At 42.8% G+C, this 23410-nt stretch overlaps 2 protein-coding genes across 3 annotated transcripts; both read right to left on the reverse strand.

Annotated features, from left to right (window-relative positions):
* Positions 1-15469: 15469 nt before the first annotated feature.
* Positions 15470-19263, reverse strand: LOC133933856 (uncharacterized). Of its 2 annotated transcripts, XM_062381097.1 has the most exons (7): positions 18935-19263; positions 18591-18695; positions 17910-18040; positions 17512-17673; positions 17073-17299; positions 16606-16666; positions 15470-16180 (listed from the first exon to the last, which is right to left on the reverse strand). In XM_062381097.1, exons 1-7 carry the CDS (start codon positions 18999-19001, stop codon positions 16073-16075), a joined length of 861 nt encoding a protein of 286 aa, XP_062237081.1. In that variant the 5' UTR covers positions 19002-19263; the 3' UTR covers positions 15470-16072. The 2 variants fall into 2 exon arrangements, with proteins under 2 accessions (XP_062237081.1, XP_062237082.1); XM_062381098.1 differs by lacking the exon at positions 16606-16666 and having other exon boundaries at positions 18935-19260.
* Positions 19264-20948: 1685 nt separating this feature from the next.
* On the reverse strand, positions 20949-22545 carry tuba8l2 (tubulin, alpha 8 like 2; the record flags this gene model as incomplete). Its single annotated transcript, XM_062380887.1, has 3 exons — positions 20949-21959; positions 22064-22212; positions 22311-22545. Coding segments are annotated over 3 exons (1359 nt in total), but the record flags the coding sequence as incomplete, so codon positions are not given.
* Between the last annotated feature and the right edge of the window lie 865 nt (positions 22546-23410).

Below are 23410 nucleotides of genomic sequence, written 5' to 3' on the forward strand. Positions count from 1 at the left end.
AGGGAGCTGACGGGACCACAGATGTAGTCTCCTCTATCTGTGGCTTAGATGACACTGATAACATGTGAATCTCGGCTGCGCAGATGCTCACCCACACAAACAGAGAGTGCGCATCACACACTGTATAGACCGATCTGCCACGATGAAAAAACCCCATGCTGCCTAAGCTCCGAACTGAACTATGAGGAATACGGAGGCTGCGGCTCATGTAGATTGTGTCACAGGAATCTAAAAACTATATCCGGATGAAATGATCATGCAATCTCTCAGGTTTCTGCTAAAAGATTAACCCCTTGTGGACGAATGTCGCGAATTTGCCTCAAACCCTATTCCGGTCTTAATGCTGCCGAGGTGACGATTGTGCCTGAGGGTGCAAATACTACACATACCAAGGAAGGTATTGAAAGCACTCTGCCGCCATCTAGTGGTCGGAGTGGCAAATACATACTAGCCCCTTGGGACTGTGCAGCAAAGTTATTTTGATACTGTATAGAAGCTGTATTTGAAATACTGTGATGATGGAACAGCAATGATTGTACAGAAACATATGTTGTTATTCAATTTCAAGGAAAAGCAGCATCCATCTACATAGAAGAGCCTGGAACATTTGTTAAATTAAGGTTATGCCCAATTATGCCTAACTTCGCTAATTTGCCTCATATACCTTCATTTTTATTATCTGTTGTATACGCTATATTGAAATTAACAATCTCCACTTAACTTAGCATCTGTATTTTATAATTTATTTATATAATTGAAAATTAATTCAGGCGGTAAGGGGTTAATAAAACATGTTATTGACATGGTTCTTAATGCTCATTTGCAGCAACCTAGCTAAAGGTCTGTGCATGGTTGTGAAAAAGTGACTTGTGGCAGTACAGGTTAAAAACCCGACCTCCTCTATGTTAGCGGATGGGACATCTACGGGAATAAATGGTTCGATTTTGCTATTCTCACATTCACACACACATTCATACAGTGCACATTCATACAGCTCATTATTGAATGAGTTTTAAGTTGACCCTTCCTCTGAGAAAAAAATAAAAAGGGGTGGGGTGGGGGGGGGGGGGGGGGGACTTAAGTTTAAGAGGTGAACCCACAAGAGGTAAGAGACCGGCGCCGCACCTCAGTGGTCGTTTTGGCTTGTTTTCTCGCCGCCGTCGCCGCTCGCCTCTGAACACAGATGGAGATTCATCTGTTGCCTGCTCTCCCTCTTGACTCCTCTTCTTCCTCCATCCCCCCCCCCCCCCCCCCCCCCGCCCCATCCCAGGAGCCCGTCTGCCAGCAGAAGCCCCGTACACCTCGCTGTTGCGCTTATCGGACAGTTTATCCCTTTCCTGCGGGCGGCGTCCTCCATCTGTGGCCGTGACAGCCCATCGCCACGCTAAGGGTCCACTCCGAGCCGTGATTTAGACAACCGGCCCTGCCAGGCGCTGTTCTATCAACCCCCTCTTCCCCCCTCTCCTGTGAATGTTTAAACACAAACGGCACTCAGTCCTTATTTTCTGCCATTCCCCCTCACACCGACACACACAAAGATGAACACAGGAAACACAACCCCATGTGTGCACAGCGAGATGTCACAAGTATCCTCCACCTGACAGGAGAAGTGTATTAGAGCCGAAGTAAAGTGTTAGAATGACAGAAAGGGACTAATAGGCCCTGTGTTTACATCTCTCAGTCACTCTCTCCCTTAATAGCCCCGGCTGCAGTCATATCACTCAGCACTTGCAAACATCCTCAAGAGGTATCTTCGTTAATATTTGACTCAGCAGAGGTGGTGAATTACCGGCGCGGCATTTCCCAGAGAACAAGAGCAAACAGGAGATTGGGCGAGAGGGAGAGGAGGGATGGAAGAGAGAGGCTGTCTCCAGGGTGTCAGCCACGATTGCTTTCTCATTTTTTTTAACTTGTCAAGTCGGCTTTATCTGTTTTATCACCAGTGGAACTCCGAACGCGCCGGGAAAAGCTAAGGCGGCTTGACAGAGCAAATGCGGCTATTACAATATTTTTCGATTGGGGCAGCAGAAGGAGATTTAAGAAGAAAAAAAAGAAGAAAAAAAAATGTCTGCCGTGCATCAGCTCTTTCCCCCGTCTCCTCCTCCTCCTCCGAAGAAGAAAACACAAAGGGGAACATAAACAATTGGGGAAGTTCTCATCCCGGTGACAGTGATTTCCTCGAAACCGTGCGAGTGAGCCACCCCCTGTTCCGACTGCACCAATCCTCCAAACTGAGTTTCAAAGTGCCCGCGACAAACAAATTGAAATAAACAAACAAAAAATTGATCCGAGGGTGAAGTGCAACCTCTCGTCCCCGGGCCCGGCAGGTGAGCGAGAGATAAACATTTGTGCAAAGTCGGCGGCCATGGTCTAGTCAAGCGGCGGCTTCTCCTGCCTCATTTGCAGTTGCCAGCGATGTGTTAAATGGCCATCTGCGACGGGGTGAGAGCCCCTGTAATGACTTCCTGTCTGGGAAGGAAGAGTGAAGTGTGGAGGGGGTGCCGAGACACACTTTGAAAACCGGAGGTGGCTTTTTCAATGTGAGAAATGTTGCGTTTAAAAGCTGGGATGACGATAAAATCAATCAATCCTCTCCATGACGTTTAAAAAAATAAAACAGCCAGATATAATGTTTTCTGCAAAAACATATGAAAAGAGACACTTAACCTCAATAAGATCTTTTTTTTTTTCCATCACTGCTTCATCTGAATATCGCACACAGATGCCTCGCGAGTCTATCATTCTTGTGAACGTGTATCACCGTGCACTTGAAAGCAACGCTGCAGCTACAAATTAAGCACAAGCAACAGCCAGCCTCATGCAGTGGTCCTCCAGGACAAATAGGATATGATTAAAGTGAAGTTGTTTTACTTTAGAGTCGGGCCACGGACGGGTTTGTTTGATGATTTCTGGCCGAGCATCCAAGAAAAAATAAGTTGTGTTGAGTTCATGCATATCGTCATTCTGAAGACGCAGGGTGAATCTAGCATAATGGTCTGACTGGGAATCTATACAGGGTTTCAGCAGTCGTGCAGGAAGTGTTCCGATTTCAGACTGAAGTAAACAACACTACAATTCCTTTTTTTTATACATTTATTTGTAGAAATTTCTAAACAAGATTTAATGTACAATAGTCCTCACAGATAAGAAACGAGAGGACAACATATCAGACAGCCAAATGGTGAGGATACACATTACAGCCCCCCCCCCCCCCCAACCCCCTACCCTCCCCAAAACAAAAATGCAACTAAAGCAATTTGATACACAAACAGAAAAGAAAATTATGAAAGCAAACAAAACACAACAACAACAACAACAACAACAACAACAACAGGCTGTTAAATGCTTACCAGTGGCAGATAATACTGTAGAAACATATGCTTATGCTCATTCTTACTATCCCACCTTCTCTGACCTTCAACTCTCTCACTCACATCCACTCACACACACACACAAGCACATCCACTTGCATTAATTGAGCAATGTAAAGACTAAAAATGAGGAAACAAAAACATAAACATAACAATAAATAACACAAGAGGAAAAAAAAAAAAAAAAACACTACAATGATGTGTTTGTTTTGTGTAGGCGTTTGATTGTTTGGCAGCAGGATTTCAACGAATTTTGTTGGATGGATGGAACATGGGAAAAGAAAAAAATGGCTTCAGTTGCGTGACGTTGTGTAGTACAATTCCCTCTGACGTGTACTAGAGCAAAGTGGCATTAAACTCAGGCTACTATGTGTTTGAAACCCAAGAGAAATTAGTTATTGATGCTATTGGAACATACATTTGTCATGTGTGAGATACTACAGTTGCTGGGTACAAACACAACAGATGCTCCACTGTATACGTGTCTCCCCTCAGTTGCACTTGCCGCTGCATAATTGCCCCTAATCATCTTTTCACCCGGCTCGCCGTGTGACTCTACAGCTTGACAGCTCTCGCCTCCTCTGTTCTCCTTTCAGCGCCATCAGCACTTCCGTGTTCAGGTTTCCGTGGCAGTAATTTCGCTTCCTCTCCGGGTCTTTCACGCCCATCAGCGTGACTCACGATCTAAATTTAAATGGGATCGTCGCGATGACTGAGGGAGACGGTCACGCAAGCAGGAGACCCCCACCCCCGGCGGTGTGTTGTTCCCAGGGTGGGAGTCAGTCGCAGGGCCTGTTTAATTGTCGTCGCATCAATTTGAGCTGGACCAGAACTGACTGGTCCTTTGGTGCAGCTGACTTAGCTTCAGGCTGGGTCTGCGGAACATCTTTAAATGGGTTAAATGAGCTTGAACTGAAGCAGGCTAATGTAAACAATGATGATTCTTACCCTCGGAGTTACATCAACGCTGATCTTTCATAAACCAACTTTGTGAAAGTGAGCCGACTGTTGTCCCTGCATGCATCTGCAGCCTGGACCCGAGGTGGTTCTCCTGCAAAGAGGCAAAGTGAGGACAGGCGTTTGGTTCCGCTCAGCCATGAAAGCAGCATCGCTGGCCCCGCTGCTCGGCCGCGCCGGAGTCTGCCACAACGTCTGGCTGCGCTAATGACAAATGACCCTGGAACAGTGGGGCCTCACGGCCATTTCAAGACCCCGACGCCCGCCACGACACTGTCCATCTCTCTTCCCTTTCACTCGCAAAAACACACACAGAGAGAAAACTCTCCCTCAGAGCACAGTGAACCCACCGGGCTAAACTGTCTGGCTGTTGCCACCATAGCAATGTTCGGGGTAACATACTGCAGTCGGAATTTCTGCGTCTTGTGTTCTTTTGACTTAGGTTAATGGAGAGGGGGTGGACTAGTGGCAGAATAATTGGACTATGGGCAAAGAGTTACGGACATCGGACTGGAAGGTCGCTGGTTCGATTCCTCGCGGTGACAATACAACATACCTGCCAGGACAGCACCCGGATCTGCGCTGTGCATGGCTGCCCACTGGTCTGTGTGTACTGTGATGTTCACCAGATGGGACAAAAGCAGAAGACAAATTTCCCTACTCTGCATGTCTTGGGATTCTGCATGTGTTTGGGATCAATAAATGTATCTTATCTTATCTTATAAATGTAATTCACTTACATAAACAGGCACATGCACGAGCATCATGGGTCAGATCAAATTGAAAATGTCACCGCAGTCAAAGTTTCCGACATCCACGCATCTTTTCCTGCTGACATCTTGCAAATCGGAGTCAGCTCAGCGTTTAAACCGCAGAGCACGATTGGATGTTAATTGCTAAAAGTGTACCATGCGGTGCACCTGTGTGGAAACACCTGCATTCATATTCATATTCCTCCTCTCGTTCACTAAGCGTGTTCCTGTAATTCATCAGCCATCTGCAGATAAAGATCACCAGAAAGGAAACAATGTCTTGATTCCATTAGGGCTTTTTTAAACGTGCAATTTACATTTGCATCTCATCATTTTGGCTCGTAAACAAGTGGTCCTCCCTAGAACTAGATAAACTAGAATGTAAACGCGCACACTCATAGAAAACGCATGCCGAAAACATGCCTGATTTTGTTCCATCAACATCCATACATGTTTATCAAGGAAGTTGTTGAAAATGTCAAAAAATGTCCTGTTGTGTAATGTTAAAGTAGTGAGAACAAAATGATTGGATGTACTCTTTTATGTGGATCCACTTCAAAAAAGTTGTGTGTGTTTCTTGGCTCATGTCCCATCCGTCCACCCGGTTGTGAAGAAATTCGTTCTGAAGCTTTTGCATAATCCTGCTGAAAAACAAACAAACCATCAGACAAGGGCAAAGACAAAACCTCCTCGGTGGTGCCATTAAAAGAATAAATACTTATTATATAATAACAGTAAGTGTATGCACCAAAGAGAAATGGAACACTCAACACAATGGCTGTTTGTCTCCCAAGGTGGCGAGAGAAAAAAAAAAAAAGATAGCCCTGTCATACTGCCAACGCCAGGACAGAAGTAAAAATATATCCGGCTTATAATTAATAACTTCACGCGTAGCATCTTCTTTATTCATGAGCACCTGCTTCCATTGACCTCAGGGGGCACCAGGATTCATGCTGAATTTTAAACATTCGCACTTGGAAGACTAGATTAAAGAATCAAGCATCTTCGATTCATCCGAAACGGCTTCTAACTGCGTTTTGACAGCGTCATCACAGGATTTTGTTGATTTAGACCAGGGGTGTCCAAACTAGGGCTCGTGGGCCATCTGCGGCCCGCCATCCATTTTAAACTGGCCCGCCTCAAAAAAATGTAAATTTAAATTTTAAAAAATTACACTATATTCTTTTAAACTAATAATTTAGTACCACTTATATGGAACTTACTTATAGCACTTTGTAGTTTTGCTCTATTTTTGAAGAAATTGTACTTTCTTGATTCTTGTTGTTCTGGGTTTGTACCCTCAGGTACCCTTGAATGCACTGATTGTAAATCGCTTTGGATTAAAGCATCAGCTAAATGAATTGTAATGTAATGGACTATGGCCCACTGTATTGTACTTCTCAATTAGACACTAGGTGGCGCCCAACTCACCCCTGACCTGCCAGCTGTCCCTCAGAACGACGCAACGCCCCCCGCCCCCCGCCCCCCTTAGCGATGCGATTGAGGCGAACTGTCAACAGTCCGCTCCAGGGCAGGGGGCGTGGCTGCATGAGTGGCCCAGACCTTCGAATTTTTTTTTGTATGTGGATACGGGATAAAAAGTTTGGACAACCCGGATTTAGACAGAAACGATGAATGTTAAAACAGCTGAAAACCCCCCACATACTGTATTTCCCTCACGGAACACGACCCCCAGCAGCTGAATCCTGCTTCAATTTATATTCAGAGGGAGGAGTTTGCACCATGGATGAAAGTTCAGACCCCGGGTTGAAATAAGACCTGTGACCTTTGTTAAGTGTGATTCCTCATCCCTTTCTCGACCGTCGTCCCTGCCTGTCTCCACGGGCTCGCTCAATATACCGGAAAGAAAAAGAAATTTAAAACACAGGAGTAAATCTCTTTGAAAAAAAAAAAATACATATACACAGATATTCCTGTGTATTTTGATTCCAAACGCACCCGTTTTCAGGATTTAATAGTGCTCACTTATTTCTCTTGACCTTTTGCCACGGAACAAATTGCTTTGCGCTTTTGTAACCGGGGGAAAAAAAATTTAAACGCTCTCATAGAGAAAATATTGGACTCACTCAGTGGAAAAATCTGCTGTAAGAGAGTGAATGTGATGCTTTATAAATGCAATAACAGCTCGACTCCAGACTCCAAGCAACAATCTAATACAAATTGACATATTGGCTGTTGCTTTGTGCAGCTTTGAAGTGCGGCGGACAAAGAAGGGACGCTTTAGAGTTTATATTTATATTTGAATTTCCAACGGCAGAAATCCCAGAGGAAAACATGTGACAATGATTGTTTGAATTATAAAGTCAAGATATTGTTGAATCTGTGACGACGGTGACTCGATAAAAATAACATATGGGGAATTTGTTTTCTTTTGTTGTGTCTTTCAAGACCGCAGACCCAGTACTTACATGCATACAATGTTTATTACATGGAAGTATTACAGGTCAGGACGAGCTCTAGAAGCCCGGAGATAACGCAAGGCAAGGCCTTTTATAGGCTAGTCGTTTATCACAAACCTAGAGATAAAATGACGTCACCCACAGGGTCTCTGATTACATTTGGCCATGCATTGTACCTAAGATGAAGACCCTCCCTTCTGTTACTCATCCATAAGCGGATCAAAGATAGTTTAGAGCAGAGGTCTTCAACAGGGGGTCCGCGACCCCTAGGGGGTCCGCGGAGGTACTGCACGGGGGTAGCGAAATGTTTGATTGATTAGAATTTTTTTTATGTAAAAAAAAAAATTATTTTCTAAAAAACATTTTTCCACAAATTTAACTGTCTTTAAATGCACATTAACATGCATCCGACATATTTAGAGGCTGATTTGACCCTCTGTCTGACAACCTCCATCCGTCCAAGATTAGATAAGTAGCTCATCAGGGGCCGACATCTCACTAATGTGGGACTATGTGTATCATCCAGAGATGGCTTGAGGATACACTGTCTCTTTTACATGTATGTTTAAAATAAAAACATGAATCTGTGAATTACTTTAATAGCTCAGTGTTGTATGCAAGATGTATGTTTATAAATGGCAGTGGCATGGCCAACCTGTACCTAGCACATGTTTAAATTAAAAACATGAATATATGAGCCTGTGTTATATTTGAATAGCTTAGTATTGAATGCACAATAACAGGGTAGCTATGTTTATATATGGCACTAGGCCCAGCTTAATATAAAACACAATTTTATACAATTTATATAGTAGGGGGTCCCTGCTCCATCTCTCCACCAGTTTTGGGGTCCTTGGCCTGAAAAACGTTGAAGACCCCTGGTTTAGAGAAAGGAGGAAACTTAACAGAACACATCTGGAATAGTATTTAAAAGTCTGGGCATAAGAATTAAGACTCATTAGGATATTAACATGTCATCAGGTTTATAACTATGCTAGAAAGATCCATTAGCTGACTATAAGTTTGAGCATGAGGTGATGTAAATGTCATTATTATTATTTTATAACCATGCTCAACTGATCTCTTAGCTGAATATACTATAAAGATGGACGTCTTCAAACATTGCCAAAGTAACGCGCCTTGTGTATCCAAGGTATCGGTATCTTCAGGAGTCGGACATGTTTACAATCCATCCATCATTTTCAGATATGTTTCACTTCATTCTCTGAAAAACTCAAACGCCCAGCATCACCCCGAGGCAGGAGCTTGTCCACCCTGAGGACAAAACACCCGGACACAAACAGAGCAATCGGATTTCTGCAGCTCGATGCAACTGAGATTACTCAGACCGACACATCAGGGGAAAGAAAACAACCAATACATAAATGGATGGCACAACAGAGGAGAATCAGTTCCTCGGGGCCAAAACTCTGCGGTCCACTTATTTGACCAGAGAGGACTGATGGATTGAAAGAAGAGTTTGAAGGAGGTGCAAACTTTCCGCCGCAAACAAAAAGACCCCACAGATGAGAGGGGAAACGTCTTCAGTAAACCCAATCAGGTAGTTGCTGAGCCCCCCAATGAATTCCCCCAAAACGTTGAACTATTCCGAAAGCCTCCAAACTCCCAGGTACTCAGAGTCCTCCCTGTTTACATCAGCCATGTCCAATTTCCATTCTACCTAATATCCTAGAGCGGTTTTGAGTGTGCACGGTGTCTTCAAAGGAGGCGGAGCGAAAAACTTGTGGTGCACGGTCTTGTACTGTCCCACAATGCAATGCACAGAGGCAATGGACGAGCTGATAACTACTGCAAAGCATTCAAATGAACTGTGGTTCACAGAAGATGTCCGATTCAGTCCCTAACTCAAGGGTCCACTTCATTTGCTTTATCTGGAGCATTCAAGCACGTCTCATGTTCCTCATTAACTCAACTGCTCGTCAAACAGTGAAGTGCATTGTTGTCTTCCACTCTGTGATACTACAATGTGAGAGAACACGGTGATATGTGGTATGCTGCAGGATCTTTCACAGCAGACATGTTTTTCTGTTCCAGTGCCCACAAGCTAAGTCAGGGAGCCAGGGAGAATCAAACCAGATCCAAGGACCTGCACTTCCATAAAATACAGCCAAGACTAATATTATTCAATATATACAAAATAATGAAAATGATTAATAATGAAAATGAACACTTGAACAAACATCAATGTAATATGAACTACCCTAAGTGACTCTAAAATGTATTTGTCTTGTACTTTGCCGCTTTGGATTTAGTGGCCATTTTGACCATATTCCACATTTTTACTTTGACAAACTTGTCGTAGAGCTTTCATCGGATCAACTTCAAATTGAGGTGAGTGTCATCACAACAAGATGGAGATATGAACTGCCTCGGTGTATTTGATTTCATCACACGGTGTGACCGTGGCGTGGCGCAGCCTTTTGATGACACGCCATCAAAATACGAGGTTCTGTATTTTGGACATATTTTGTCCAATCGAGTCCAAACTAGACATGTAAGACAAGAATCCCTGCCTGATGACATCTGCACAAAAAGCATGGCTTAAAAATCACAGCGCCATCTGCTGGTTACAGGGAGTTACTTTAAAGTCACAGTGTCGGCGGTGTTAGATTCCTTTGATGTCTTGGATGCCAAGATGACAGATTGAAACAATCTGAAGAGGGAAAAGAGTGTTTTTGAGCTGAACAGATCTATAAGTCTAGTATAGTGAAAGGGATAGCACCACCTACTGCCAAAAGGTAAGAGGTAAGCCTCGTTATGAAACTAACCACTTGTTGCTTTAGATCTTCTCAAACAGCAACAGATAATTTCACCCCTGTCCAACTGGCCTTTACATTTCCATGTGGATCTAAACCAGGCAGGTTCCTTTCTTTAACTTTGCGACATTTTCAAAAATTTCCCTGGAAAAACTTCATGGCATGTTTCTGAGACTCTGGTATCTGATATATGCCATCCCAGTCTGCAATGTTATCCTGACAATCTGTGACGTTTTCCTTTTGTGCTGGGAGCTATTGGGTCACTGATGGAAACTCTACTAGAACAAACGAGAATAGATAAGTGATCATTTGTGGAATAAAAGGAATTGGTTACTCTCTGGAAAAAGCGAACTGTGACACAGCACCATTTGATTCAAAGAATAGAAGATTGCATAGATCTCTCTTTCTTTTTCTTATCAGTGTCCTTGTCAGGACTTCTGGATTTATCATTGCGGTTCCGCCGACATGGCATCAAAGCTCTCTCTCCTTCGCTCTCTCTCTCTCGGCTCTGTTTTGCCCGAGCTGCAGCGACAGATGTTTGAATGTCAGTGCAGATGCCTCTGAGAGGAATTTTGCTGTGTCAGTCTATTCTTGTCATGTACAAACACTCCGTCACCGAGTTCCCTTCGCTCCGAGTTTCTGCTGGAAGTCTCCGGGACTCGGCGGCATGGGCTTTCGATCCTCGTAGCTAGTTAATTACCGCTAATTACGCTTACCTGCGGTCCCAGGTGGAACACAGCCTCTTATTAGACGGCTGAAGATGAATTGGAAGCAGCGTCTCGAGGAGCACAATTAAAACCACTGATGCAAACCTCACATCCCGACCAGAGGGGAATTATCCTCTCCTCGGAAAATGTAATCTCTCTGTTTAGTGACGAAGCATCAGAACCGGGTTCCTTCCCCCTGATTCATCAGACATTCTGCTACTACCTCTACACGCGTATGATTCAGTTCAGGAGACACACAATTAATGGTTCGGTCTCTGGAGCTCGCAGTGTCATCGCACGTGTGATTAGCGAATTGTTTTTAGTCATTATCTATTAGAACAACTATGCCTGTGAGTAAAGTTGGACAACGTGTGTCCATCTGTTCCACGATAACAAAGCCCCAAAAAATACCGTGTACGAATTCCACCACTTGCATTTCTGACGCAATTTGGAGTCTGCGCAGTGGTGATCATCAACCAATCACAAGTCAGTGTCAGCTGTCAATCATGATGTTTCACCTCATGTTTAAGCTAAACATACGATATCTATATGAAGATATACTATCTTCTGATTATTATTATATCTTAAACACTGCAGCAGTAACTTAACGTACAGCCCCCCCCCTCCTGGCACTCTGGGCAAAACTTTTTTAACAACACATTGGTTCATATACAATCATTAATATCCTATCATAACCCATTACGTTTCCTTACATTTCATTTAGCTGATGCTTTTATCCAAAGCGACTTACAATAAGTGCATCAACCATGAGGATACAAACCCAGAACAAGAAGAATCAAGAAAGTAACATTTTCTATCAAAAAACACGTCACCATTGTTATAAGAATAATAGCTGGATCAGAAGAACATGAACATACAGGATCAAATATTTAAGGTTTTGGACGACAAACTTCCAGAATCAATAAAATGGCTGACAATTGGTTAAATGCAGTCCAAATTGAATTAACTGAATTAAAGTAGCTTATTCAGGTTCATATTCAAACACATGGAGCCAAGAGCTATTTAACCATTTGTTCAGGTCACAAGTGCATGGAGGTTTTTTCTGTAATATGATTTATTAACATTATTGACTTGGGCTTCAAATTGTTACGTGAATCAAATGTGATTCTGTGGTTTCCAGCCTTAGTTTGCCTGTGGACCAATAAAGTCAATTAATAATTAACCATCCGTCATGTCTCAGAGTCGCTGTCATAAATGGTCACATCTTTAACTTCACTGCGTCTGAAAATAAATCAACACGTCATTAAGTTTCTTCGGTAGAAACGAGAAGCTGCCACGCACTTCCAACTTATTTATTAAGAAAGAGAGAAATGAAGAAATGTCTCCAGTCTTTATAATGAAATCTGAAAATAAGCATTAAACTCAACAAGAATCTGAACTTGGGTCTGGTTATAATGTAAATAATAAATTATACAAAAGAAAGTATACCATTTATCACATGAATTCAGGAGAAACAGTGACGTAATCAACAAACGTGGATTTGTGGTTGAAACGTAGCAGCAACGCAGCTGAAAAACCAAGGAGAAGGAAGTGAACAAGAAAGTGAAAACTGTTGTGCAATAATGCATTAAATGTGAAACCATAATATGGCGGACCTTTCTGCATTTAATAAATGTGGTTATCAAAATAGAATATTGAATATTACAAATATTAATATAAAAATAGAGTGGAAAGTAGGTTTAACAGTCTGTGATATGTCCTGAAGATAAGCACATCTCTCTGAGAATGTGGAGAGGCAGAGGAAATCCTGTTAATTGGTTTCATGTATGCCGGGTTATCATTGCACCCCTTTGGCCAGCTCCATCTGAATATCTATATGTCTATTTTGGAAGTGAAGCAACCTTTGTTTTTGGTTTCCTGTCCAAAATATAGATTTTATATGTTATTGAACATCTACTTAACTTTATTAAAAAATGAAGCTGAACATTTTGTCTGCAGTGACTACAGCTTATTATAATGATAACAACTTTAACTCATATATTATTATTTACAATATAACAGAATTTCAAGAATAAAAATATTAAATTCTAACATAAAAAGCATGATAAGATAATAACTTATAATAAATATAAATACAATTTCTAAAATTTTTAGGACTGCAAAGCAACACTGAGCGGGCCCGAGCACATGCATTTTTAAGCGTTGCATCGTTTTGCCTGAAAAAAAAAAAAAAATGACTGAGGAAATATTGACACAAAGAGCTGTTCAGGCTTGGACTTTGATCATGAGACAGACGTTTGGTGGTGATAGGACAATGCACAGTGGAGTTATGAAAACATCGTCTCCTTTGGCGAAGGATGAACCTTCGCCGTACATCAATGTTTACACGGTTTGAGGAAATTTCCAATTCTGAGAGAGGGAAAGAGAGAGAGAGAGAGAGAGAGACGTGAACTTTGCAAGACATAAAGATTCCTTTGATCTTTGAACACTGACACTGCAGGAGTGGAGTTGTTTGTTTACGGCTCATTATCAAAGGATAAATGGTCCAGAACATTGTGTTTTAATGGCAGTAATCAAACTTTGATGCCACGCCACAGTTACATCGTGTGACGAAAAACCAATCTTTGATAACTTTTTATCTCCATCTTGTTGTGATGACACCTGTCTCAATTTGAAGTTGATCTGATGAAGGCCCTGGTACAAGTATATCAAATTAAAATATGGATTATGGCCAAAATGGCCACTAAATGCGTTTTTCCAATTGCACCTGAGACTTTTTTGTTTGTCTCGTCATGATACACCTGTGTATCGATTATACGTAAATTGTCACCACTTTCTTACTTTCTGCAAATTTTGGTACGAATTTGAACATGTTGAAGCCCTCCAAAAGCCAATTCATTTGCCCTAATAATAATAATAATAATAATAATAATAATAATAATAATAATAATAACAATCATTACAAATTCAATAGGGCCTCCCACTGTCAGTGCTCGGGCCCTAATTACTTATCTTGTAGGTGGTATATGCAGGAGGTCAGAACAACATCCCCAACAGAGCATCAGCTTCTCACAGATCCGCCAAGGAGGTTATGTTTTCATTACCTCTGTTAGTTCTATTTTCTTTATCTGCAGGATTACGCAAAAACTACAAAAAACGGTTTTCCACGTAACCTGTTGGCAGGAGCAGACAAGGAGGGACAGTAAACATTAAATTAGGGGCCGATCGGGGCAAAGACATGGATCTAGGAAAGTCTGTTCACGTTCAAAAGAGATACGCATGAGCCCTCAGACCAGCTTCTGATGAAAAAAAATCTACCCCAGTATTCTTTTTTTAGTTGCAGGCACATGCAACTCAACCCAGCACTGCATCACTCATCTCTGGTGCTATCTGGGCATAAAGAGCAAATTGAATAATGCAATGTTCTCACATTCTTTCCAGGTCTAACCTCCAGTGATGGAATGCACTGCTGCTGATTTCAGACCAGCTGAACGCGGGAGCAGTGTTTGGGGGGCTGTTTTGTTTAGCATAGAGGGTAAAAAAGGGAATTTATTGCTCGGAGGATGAGCAGCAGAGAGCCAAACTGTGTGTGTGTGTTTGTGTTTGTGTGTGTGTATGTGTGTGTGTGGGGGGGGTCTGTCTTTGTAGCTGCTGGCTCTCTGATCTTGGCACTGTAGTGGAGGCAGCCTCAAAAACACATGCAAGGCACATGTACACACCATTTTATTTTATTTATTCCTAATCTTTGCAGCCATGTCATAACAAAGACATTTTAACGTCTGCACTGCTTCATTGCGCATCAGACCTTTTTCTACTTCAGTGCAGAGACCAGGAAGCAGTTTGCATTGGGTTGTAGGGATGTGCAGATTTAATACGTTTTTAAATTATGACGTCCACATTAAATCGTTACCATAGGGTGTAATATTATCCCATTTAAAAACCTGTATCTTTGAGGATTCATGTAGGATATCACCTCCCATAAAACCATTACATTCACCTACAGGAAATCATGTCACCAAAGGAATTATTACACGAGGAGATGAAAGCATATGTTTTTCATTGCAAAAACTCCTTATCAATCTCCATCAGCTTGAAGCCTAAATGGCATTTCAAAAATATTTCCCATTCACTCTGCAGAGCACCATGGCAACAGCTGTTATTTTCCTCCTCCAGGGGGATTAACGCTGCAGCTCCACCAGCGAGCCTCCAGACGCTGCAGCCAGACGGTGCAGCACGGGCTCTACCTAGTGGCAGCAAGTGGTAACTGCAAGAGCTTCACACGGATAACGTGTTGACATTATCTTCTGCTGCAATGGTCCAATCAGGGTGCTGCACAAAAATAAAAGGGATAATAACGTACCATTATCTTAAGTACTGGATGAAAATAAAGAAAGCATATTAAGGACATATTGACACGAATACAAACTTACTTCATGTACCCGACAGTGACGGAAAACATGGAATTTATAAATAAAACCTGCATGCAAGCTGTAGATGTGATGTAAAATCAGATGGACAAATCTGTTTCTCTTGTAAAGTCATGACTTTATTTAAATTAAGGGTCTATTTTATCAAAAAAATTCAAGTTTTCAGGACAAACTGCAGCAGTGCAATCGGTGACGCAGACCATTCTGTACAAGACACACAACATACAAAACAGGAGTACAGACAGATGAATTCATTTCAAGTATTGAAGACAGTAATAGAGACAATATACACACAGAAAGCAACAAGAAAAGGCCATTTCATACTTTTTACATTTCAATGGTCAATACAAAAGTTTTCATATACAAATTTCTAAAAAAGTACAAAAGATTCTTATCATGTTGAGCTACAGCTTCTGTAACAGGGTCTTTAACATGTTACATTAATGATAAACACATTATGCCATGCGACACAACAGATGTTACACTTCCCGTAACATCAGTGATTTCAAACTTGTGTCCTCTCTGGACCCTCTTAAACCTGCGTTATCTGAAATCTCACTTCTGTAGTTTCTACCCTGCATTTTGGAAGAACACTGAAGTGGCTTCACCAACACTTTTTGGCCCTTTGTCTCAAAGTTATCAGATCATCTGTAAAGCACCTGTGTGACATGACCACAGCCACACGTTTGAATAGGTTTTATTATCTTATTTGGAATCCACAGAGGAGTCTTCTGCACATCCCATAATCCTCTGCAGCTCCTGAATACAGGGCACGATTGACTGGCTGTACAGCTGAGCCATCTTCAACCTGGAGAGAGAAACAGAACAGTGATTTGTTACAGATTTTTCCTTTAAAAAAAAAAAAATAACACAAAATAACACAATTCTACTGACTATTTACAACCAAATCTGCAGACAGCTGGAAGTTGATAACCACAGGAGAATGATAGCATCTATATTTAGAATCACTCCGAGAGGCTGCGTTATTGCTGGGGCATAAATCAAAAGTGTAGCCGGCGACTTTACGATCCCAGTGACTTTGGAGAATAAACAGCCATAATTTTTACACTGTACCGAGGCTAAATTTAGCTGCAAAAGCAAAGAGGGCTAAGAAGCATAATTTACTTTCAGATTTAATACATTCCAGTGAGCTGAAGGAAACCCAAGGGTGGTGAAGAAGGTAACACCCAGTGCCAAGTTCCTCAGAGGGCTGGCGTAAAGGAGTGAACTTACACTCAGAAGGGGGCGAGAGGACTCTCCAGTGGGATGTCGATTCTGGGGGAAATTTAGTCGGCTAACGCATCAACAAAGAGAAAATGAAAACCCAATGGCTTGTTCAACTGTAACTGTGAATCGGTTGAACGCTCTTTGATCGTCCACAGTGGTTAAGGCAGACTTGAAGTGGGTAAGATTGATGATTGCTGTAGCGTCGTGTCCCTCAGTGACGTGAGCTGAGCTCGTGTTTGAGAGTCAGTTTATTGTTCAGAAGGAATAATATTTGGGGTTACAATAAATATCATGTCTGGTTCACACTGGCACTTTAAGTACATGACAAAGTGAATTACATGACATGTACTAGAACGCACCTGAACTTGAACCAAGCAAAACTGAGGTTCCTACCTTATTTAATAATAATAAATGTAATCAGGGTGGCACAGCATCAACTGCATGTGAGCCATTCAAGTGCCTCTTAAATGTACCTTCTGAGCAGCTCGCGTCCTCTGGTTGTTTCAGGCCGGTAGTGCTGCAGAGCGGTGAGGCTGTGAGCGGCCAGGATGCCGTAGCACTGCTCTCGGACCGCGTTGTGGTTCGCCGTGTCCCACTGAGGCAGCTCGCTGGTGTAGCGCCACGCCATCAGCGTGTGCTCCAGCATGGCGTCCCACTCTTTGTTCCTCAGAAGGACTTGGCCCCACTCCTGACAGGAGACCTGAAGGGGGGAGGATAACGAATTGGTATGACATGATGAAGCCAACCAGCTCCAAAAAGCCTCAGGGGGCATGTGTGGATTGAAAAAAAAAAAACTAAATTAGACGTGTGCTTTAGAGTCTGACGTTCTACTGAACGTCTTAAACAAAATACATTATTTTGCTTCAGATAAGTATTTAACGTCTTTATTTACACGGCACCGGTGATACTCACTTTGAACGCCACCAGGTGTGGATAGGCCTTCCTGTAGCAGTGAGCATCTCGGTTGGAGCCGAAGCGTGAGTACGGGATGGACCTGTAAACGTTCGCCTTCTTTAGCTGCAGGTCTTCCTGGAGATACTTCAAGTCCGAGGCCAGGACCCTGGGCTCTTGGCTCTGAGAAACAATGCAACCCACACGATTCAGGTTAAGTCAGGTTAGATCGTATGAGAAAAGGTGAGCTGAGCAGAACGTTTTACTCTCCAATGTGCATGGATAGTACCAATTATAATTTTACCATGTACACCAAGATGATACACACTCAGCGTTATTCTATCTTATCAATTATCATTTAATTGAGATAATGCATGCTGATGTTTTTTCGCACTCATAAATGATTCACCGATCAATACCTGTTCAACCAAGATGAGGGATCTGATCAGCTGCACGAGCTGCTGTTTGGAGATCGGGGTTTGGTGCTCGTCCATCTTCTCGCCCTGCTCCTCTATCCTGCCAGTCCACACGCCGCCGATGGGCAAGTCCACTGCAAAATAAAAAGAGGGGGGGTTAGGACAATTGACGCTGAGAGGGCTGTAATCCTGGTACCTATAGCAAACGGGAATAAAATCCCACCACACGTCAGACATCTGTTGATAGTTTTAAGAAACTACTCGCGACCCATTTCAAGGATCTCGCGTTTAAATCAATTTTATTATTATTTTTTTAACACCATTGTCTTTTACTTCATTTTAAACCTTTTGCTACTTTATTGCTTTTATTTTATCGCCAACGTGTCTGATTTCACACGTTTGCTTTTATTGCAAAGCACTTTTAGCCTCTATTTTATGTGTGAGGATGATTTTATACGAGCTGTATAAATAAACTTTATTATTATTATTATTATCAGTTGTAAGTACATCTGTAATCTTTTTGTAGAGGGTAGGTGACAGACATGGCAGCTTGTACTGCCCTGAACAATACTTTTCATTTAACTCGAGCAATAATAAGCAACAAGTTCCCCTCGGCACATCCTTTTCTCCTTGCCGTAAAGTCGCCCCTCACATATACTGATCGTGGATCGGCTCTGCACTTACACGAGTGCACGCGCCTGGTGCTCGCAGATGCACTTCGGCCCCTCGGAAGTGGAGATGGCGCTAAGCGAGCGCCTAGAATCTCCAGGTAGGACCTCCTCATCCGAGCTGGGGAGACAAAGGGACACACAACTTTAAACAAACACACGGCGGATGCATGTCACCGCCGAGGGGAAGCAGCCACACTTGTTGTGTTAATGAGACACAACTGTCCACACTGATTATTGATTACAGGCTAACTGATAATGGCTAACACTTGGGGGGTATCAGCACGACAGCAAAGTGGCGCCTCCTGAATAAATACACATATGTTAGTAGTAATAGAAAAGTTGCGTTAGAGGTCTTACCTGCTATCTTGGGCTGTGGGGCAGGTATCTCCATCAGGGCCCGTCGAGGCGGACACACAGCTGCCATTGTGAGCGACCACCCGGAGCTAACTGGCTGCTAGCCTCGCTGTAGTTAGCCTGAACTTTAAACCCCACGGCGGGGACGAGAACTTCGCTTCGCCGGGGCGGGGAGAGAGGTGGCAGCTTCACCCGGGGGACTGCGACTCCTTCCTGCGGCCTCGCTCGCCTCCTCGACTCGCTGGTATCAAACCTGTGACACTACCCTTTGCTTTTACGTGGACCAGCGGACCCGCTCACCACCTGTGTCTGTGGAGATGAAACTTTAAACAAGACACTCCGGAGGCGCGCGACTAGACTTGCCGCGCGGGCGTGGCTTTCCTCTGATTGGTCGGCGTCGCAGCGCCGCGTGAAAGAGGCGCCCAATATGTTAATGAGCGTTCTCCCCCAACACATATGATCACGTGAACGACCCTTTATGCCCTCCCAATAAAATGTGTGAGGTTCCTTTGATTTGACCTTTGATTAGAAGAAGGATTGATCCTTGTTTAAAGTAAACCTCCTCACAGATACAGGAAGGAAGGAAGTGTCACTAAAGCCGATCCATAGATTTGATCCACGCACAAGATCAGGAGTCACATCTGTTCTGGTCCTGCAAGTGTAAACTATGAATGATATTTAGTAACCATGATTACAGGATTGGGTTCCTTATTATTATATATCATTAATCTGATTTTTTGCCAAGTTCCACGTGCTTAAATGTAAGGTCACCCACAAAATAAACCCCAACTCTTTGTATTTATGAAGGGAATGGAACAGTACACCGAAACAAAACATTAAAACACACATCTTTATCCATTATACATGTATTCATTATTTACCCTGTTTGATATGTTTGTTGACTTTGTTTGTTGACTGCCTATACTGACTGCAATTTCCCTATTTTGTCGTTGTGTGATCCTCCAAATTGCTTTCATCTGTTTTCTATTCTAAGTGCTGCATAAATAAAGTTTATTTTTATTCTCTCACTTCTCCGTGTTTATATCAGAATGGAGGCTCAGTGAATGGAAGTTAAATCATTTGACATTAGTTATAAAACTAGATCACATATGACATATATAACAGAGATTTGATTTGGTTAAAAAGATAGTTTAGAGATATGGTAGATTGGAAACAGAAAGAACCTAGATTGCCAAGGCCAAACACTCATACACATCATTCCCCTACACATGCCTGTTTGTTAATTTTACATCTAGACCCATGAATGATTCTCTATGAAACAATGAAGATGTTGGGAAACACAGTATCTCACAGACAGAGAATACAAAATACCTGGATCCACCCACCCAAATATCTCATTAGTTAAGTCTTGCCTTCTGTTAGATCTAAATTACTTTAATGATATTAGTGCACTACACAAGTCTTGTACACAAAACAACCTTTCTAAATTGTAACTCTTATACCCAATGTAAGGAACCCAAATGATCCGAGGTTCTCCTGATCACTGACACTTTCAATTCTGGTATGTTGAAACCAAAACTTGTTCTTCATGTAATGGGATCTTTGAACTAAATGACCATATGAAACTACTGAGGTATTATTACAATCAGAATGCTTATGGTTTACTGACAGTATTGAGCAAGTATGGTTATCATGTTCAATATTTGCTAATGGGCAGTAAATACAGCAAACAGTTGAGGCAAATGGGCATGTCATCCTCTTGAAAATGTCATTCAGTCCATCCAGATCACCATCTGACTGATGTCCCCAGAGCCATGCTGTGAGCAGGGTTACACACTGCTGTTTAGCCTGAGATTGCAGCTCAATACCCTACATATCCTGAGATTGCAGCTCAATACCCTACATATCCTAATGTCAAACGAGTGTTGTGACGACTTACTGTCAAATCAAATTAGGAGAATGCAACAATATCTTTATTTTACAAGTTTTCACTGATTGATTAGACTGCTTGAACAAAGCAGTGTTAAAGCAGTCTAATCAATCAGTTCATCTTTGAGGAGGCATAAAGACAGAACAGGTTACAGGGAGTTATCTAATACTCTTCGCCTTCATCCTCCTCGACAACGCTGCTGGCTCCAACCTCTTCATAATCCTTCTCCAGAGCGGCCATGTCCTCCCTGGCCTCAGAGAACTCTCCCTCCTCCATGCCCTCTCCAACATACCAGTGGACGAAGGCCCTCTTGGCGTACATGAGGTCAAACTTATGGTCCAGGCGAGCCCAGGCCTCTGCGATGGCGGTTGTGTTGCCCAGCATGCACACGGCCCTCTGCACTTTGGCCAGGTCTCCACCAGGAACCACAGTGGGGGCCTGGTGATTGATGCCCACCTTGAAGCCTGTGGGACACCAGTCCACAAACCGGATGGTGCGCTTCTTCTTGATGGTGGTGATGGCAGAGCTGACATCTTTGGGCACCACGTCTCCACGGTACAGGAGGCAGCAGGCCATGTACTTGCCGTGAAGAGGGTTGCATTTCACCATCTGAGTGGCCGGCTTGAAGCAGGCGTTTGTGATGTCAGCCACAGAGAGCTGCTCGTTATGGGCCTTCTCTGCTGAGATAACTGGGGCATAGCTGACCAGAGGGAAGTGGATACGAGGGTAGGGCACCAGGTTGGTCTGGAACTCGATCAGATCGACATTCAGGGCACCGTCGAACCGCAGGGAGGCGGTGATGGAGGAGGAAACCTGTCCTATTAGCCTGTTGAGGTTGGTGTAGAAGGGGCGCTCAATGTCAAGGTTCCTGGAGCAGATGTCATAGATGGCCTCGTTGTCCACCAGAAAGGTGCAATTGGAGTGCTCCAGGGTGGTGTGGGTGGTCAGGATGGAGTTGTAGGGTTCCACCACAGCTGTGGACAAATGAGGAGATGGGTAGATGGAAAACTCCAGCTTGGAACTTTTTCCGTAATCTTCAGAGAGACGCTCCATCAGCAGAGAGGTGAAGCCTGAGCCAGTTCCTCCTCCAAAGGAGCGATAGATTAAGAAACCCTGGAGCCCTGTGCACTGGTCAGCCTGCAGGGAAACATGGATTGTTAAAATTGTGTGTTGTCGCTCGAATTAATGTGCTTTCTCAAGTGGGAAATCTGCACATCTAACACATCAGAAGATGAGCTTACAAGTTTACGAGTTCTATCCAGAACCTGTTGGATTACAGCTTGTCCAGTAGTGTAGCGACCACGGGCGTAGTTATTGGCTGCACACTCCTTACCCGAGATCAGCTGCTCAGGGTGGTAGAGCTTGCGTAGGGTTCCAGTTCGCACTTCATCTGGGGAGCAGCCAGAAACAGATATTCAACAGTCATCCCTAGTTATTGAGATTAAAAGAAACGTTGATTGACAGAAAAATGATGAAGAAGTGGTTTACCGATGACTGTTGGCTCCAGGTCGACAAAAATTGTTCTGGGAACATATTTGCCAGCTCCAGTCTCACTGAAGAAGGTGTTGATGGAGTTATCTATACCTCCACCCTTTGTGTTGTCGAGCATCAGACCGTCCGGCTGGATGCTGTGCTCCAAACAGTAGAGCTCCCAACATGCATTTCCAATCTGTGCGCCGGCTTGGCCAATATGAATGGAGATACATTCACGCTGTAGAAACGATCAAAGGTCAGTCACCAGCTTAATCCCTGTTACCATGTATGTTAAATGATTGACATTTTTCATTTCTTCCTCTGTAGAGAGCTCATTGACCCAAAACCACATCAACTCCTCCCCAGAGACGTGTGTTTAACAGAAATACTCACCATTTTTTAAAGATGTTTTGGTCTTTGTCCTGTCTTCTTTTACTGTTTGCCAGTTGATAGCTGTGTCTCCTCAAGATGTTGTAGAATTCTCTTTTCCCCTTCTGAAATACTTTGTAGTGTAGGTGTTAAGAGGTCTGTGTTTACAGGACATCTGATTATTTACTATTTACTTTTAGATCAAAGGTATTCCCCTACATTCCATATGCATTCCTCGCCACTTTGAAGCCACTATTATTACTTTGATCACCATGCAATACATGCATCGACCTGCTTTTTAAAATGTTTTTTATTTTTGAAGTAAGGAAATAATGAAAAAAGAAGAACTTCTTTGGTTTTACACAATTGTCTGATTGTCTTACAAACATGACAGAGAACCTTTGGTAGCCCTGAGTTGCCTCCATAGAGAGGAACTGCTTTCTATGTAAATTTAAATAATTTAAATATATAGGGCTCATTCTTCTACAATTCATACAATTTAGATGAAACACACTACTGATCACATCACTAGGATTATTGCATATTAAATTTCTACCAATTGATGCCTTTCACATTAATTGTACACACTGAGCCATTAAGTATCATACTTCTTCTTCCCCATTCGGTAATGTATCTCTTGTTACTCTTGATACTTCACATTTACATTTACGTTCTGAGATGATGTAATAGTATGGAATATAACACGGCTAATTGGGATTTACAATAAAGCATTTGAACCAAAAGAA

The sequence above is a fragment of the Platichthys flesus genome, chromosome 22 (genome assembly GCF_949316205.1).
Source record: "Platichthys flesus chromosome 22, fPlaFle2.1, whole genome shotgun sequence".
Taxonomy (NCBI): Eukaryota; Metazoa; Chordata; class Actinopteri; order Pleuronectiformes; family Pleuronectidae; genus Platichthys; species Platichthys flesus.

Excerpts from the sequence above, each read along its gene's own strand:
- LOC133933856 (XM_062381097.1), bottom strand. The coding sequence starts at position 19,001 with ATGGCAGCTGTGTGTCCGCCTCGACGGGCCCTGATGGAGATACCTGCC. Across the intron at positions 17,300-17,511 it reads CACACCTGGTGGCGTTCAAA|GTCTCCTGTCAGGAGTGGGG; the intron begins GTGAGTATCACC and ends TCCCCCCTTCAG. Across the intron at positions 16,667-17,072 it reads GGACGCGAGCTGCTCAGAAG|CCGACTAAATTTCCCCCAGA; the intron begins GTACATTTAAGA and ends TTGATGCGTTAG.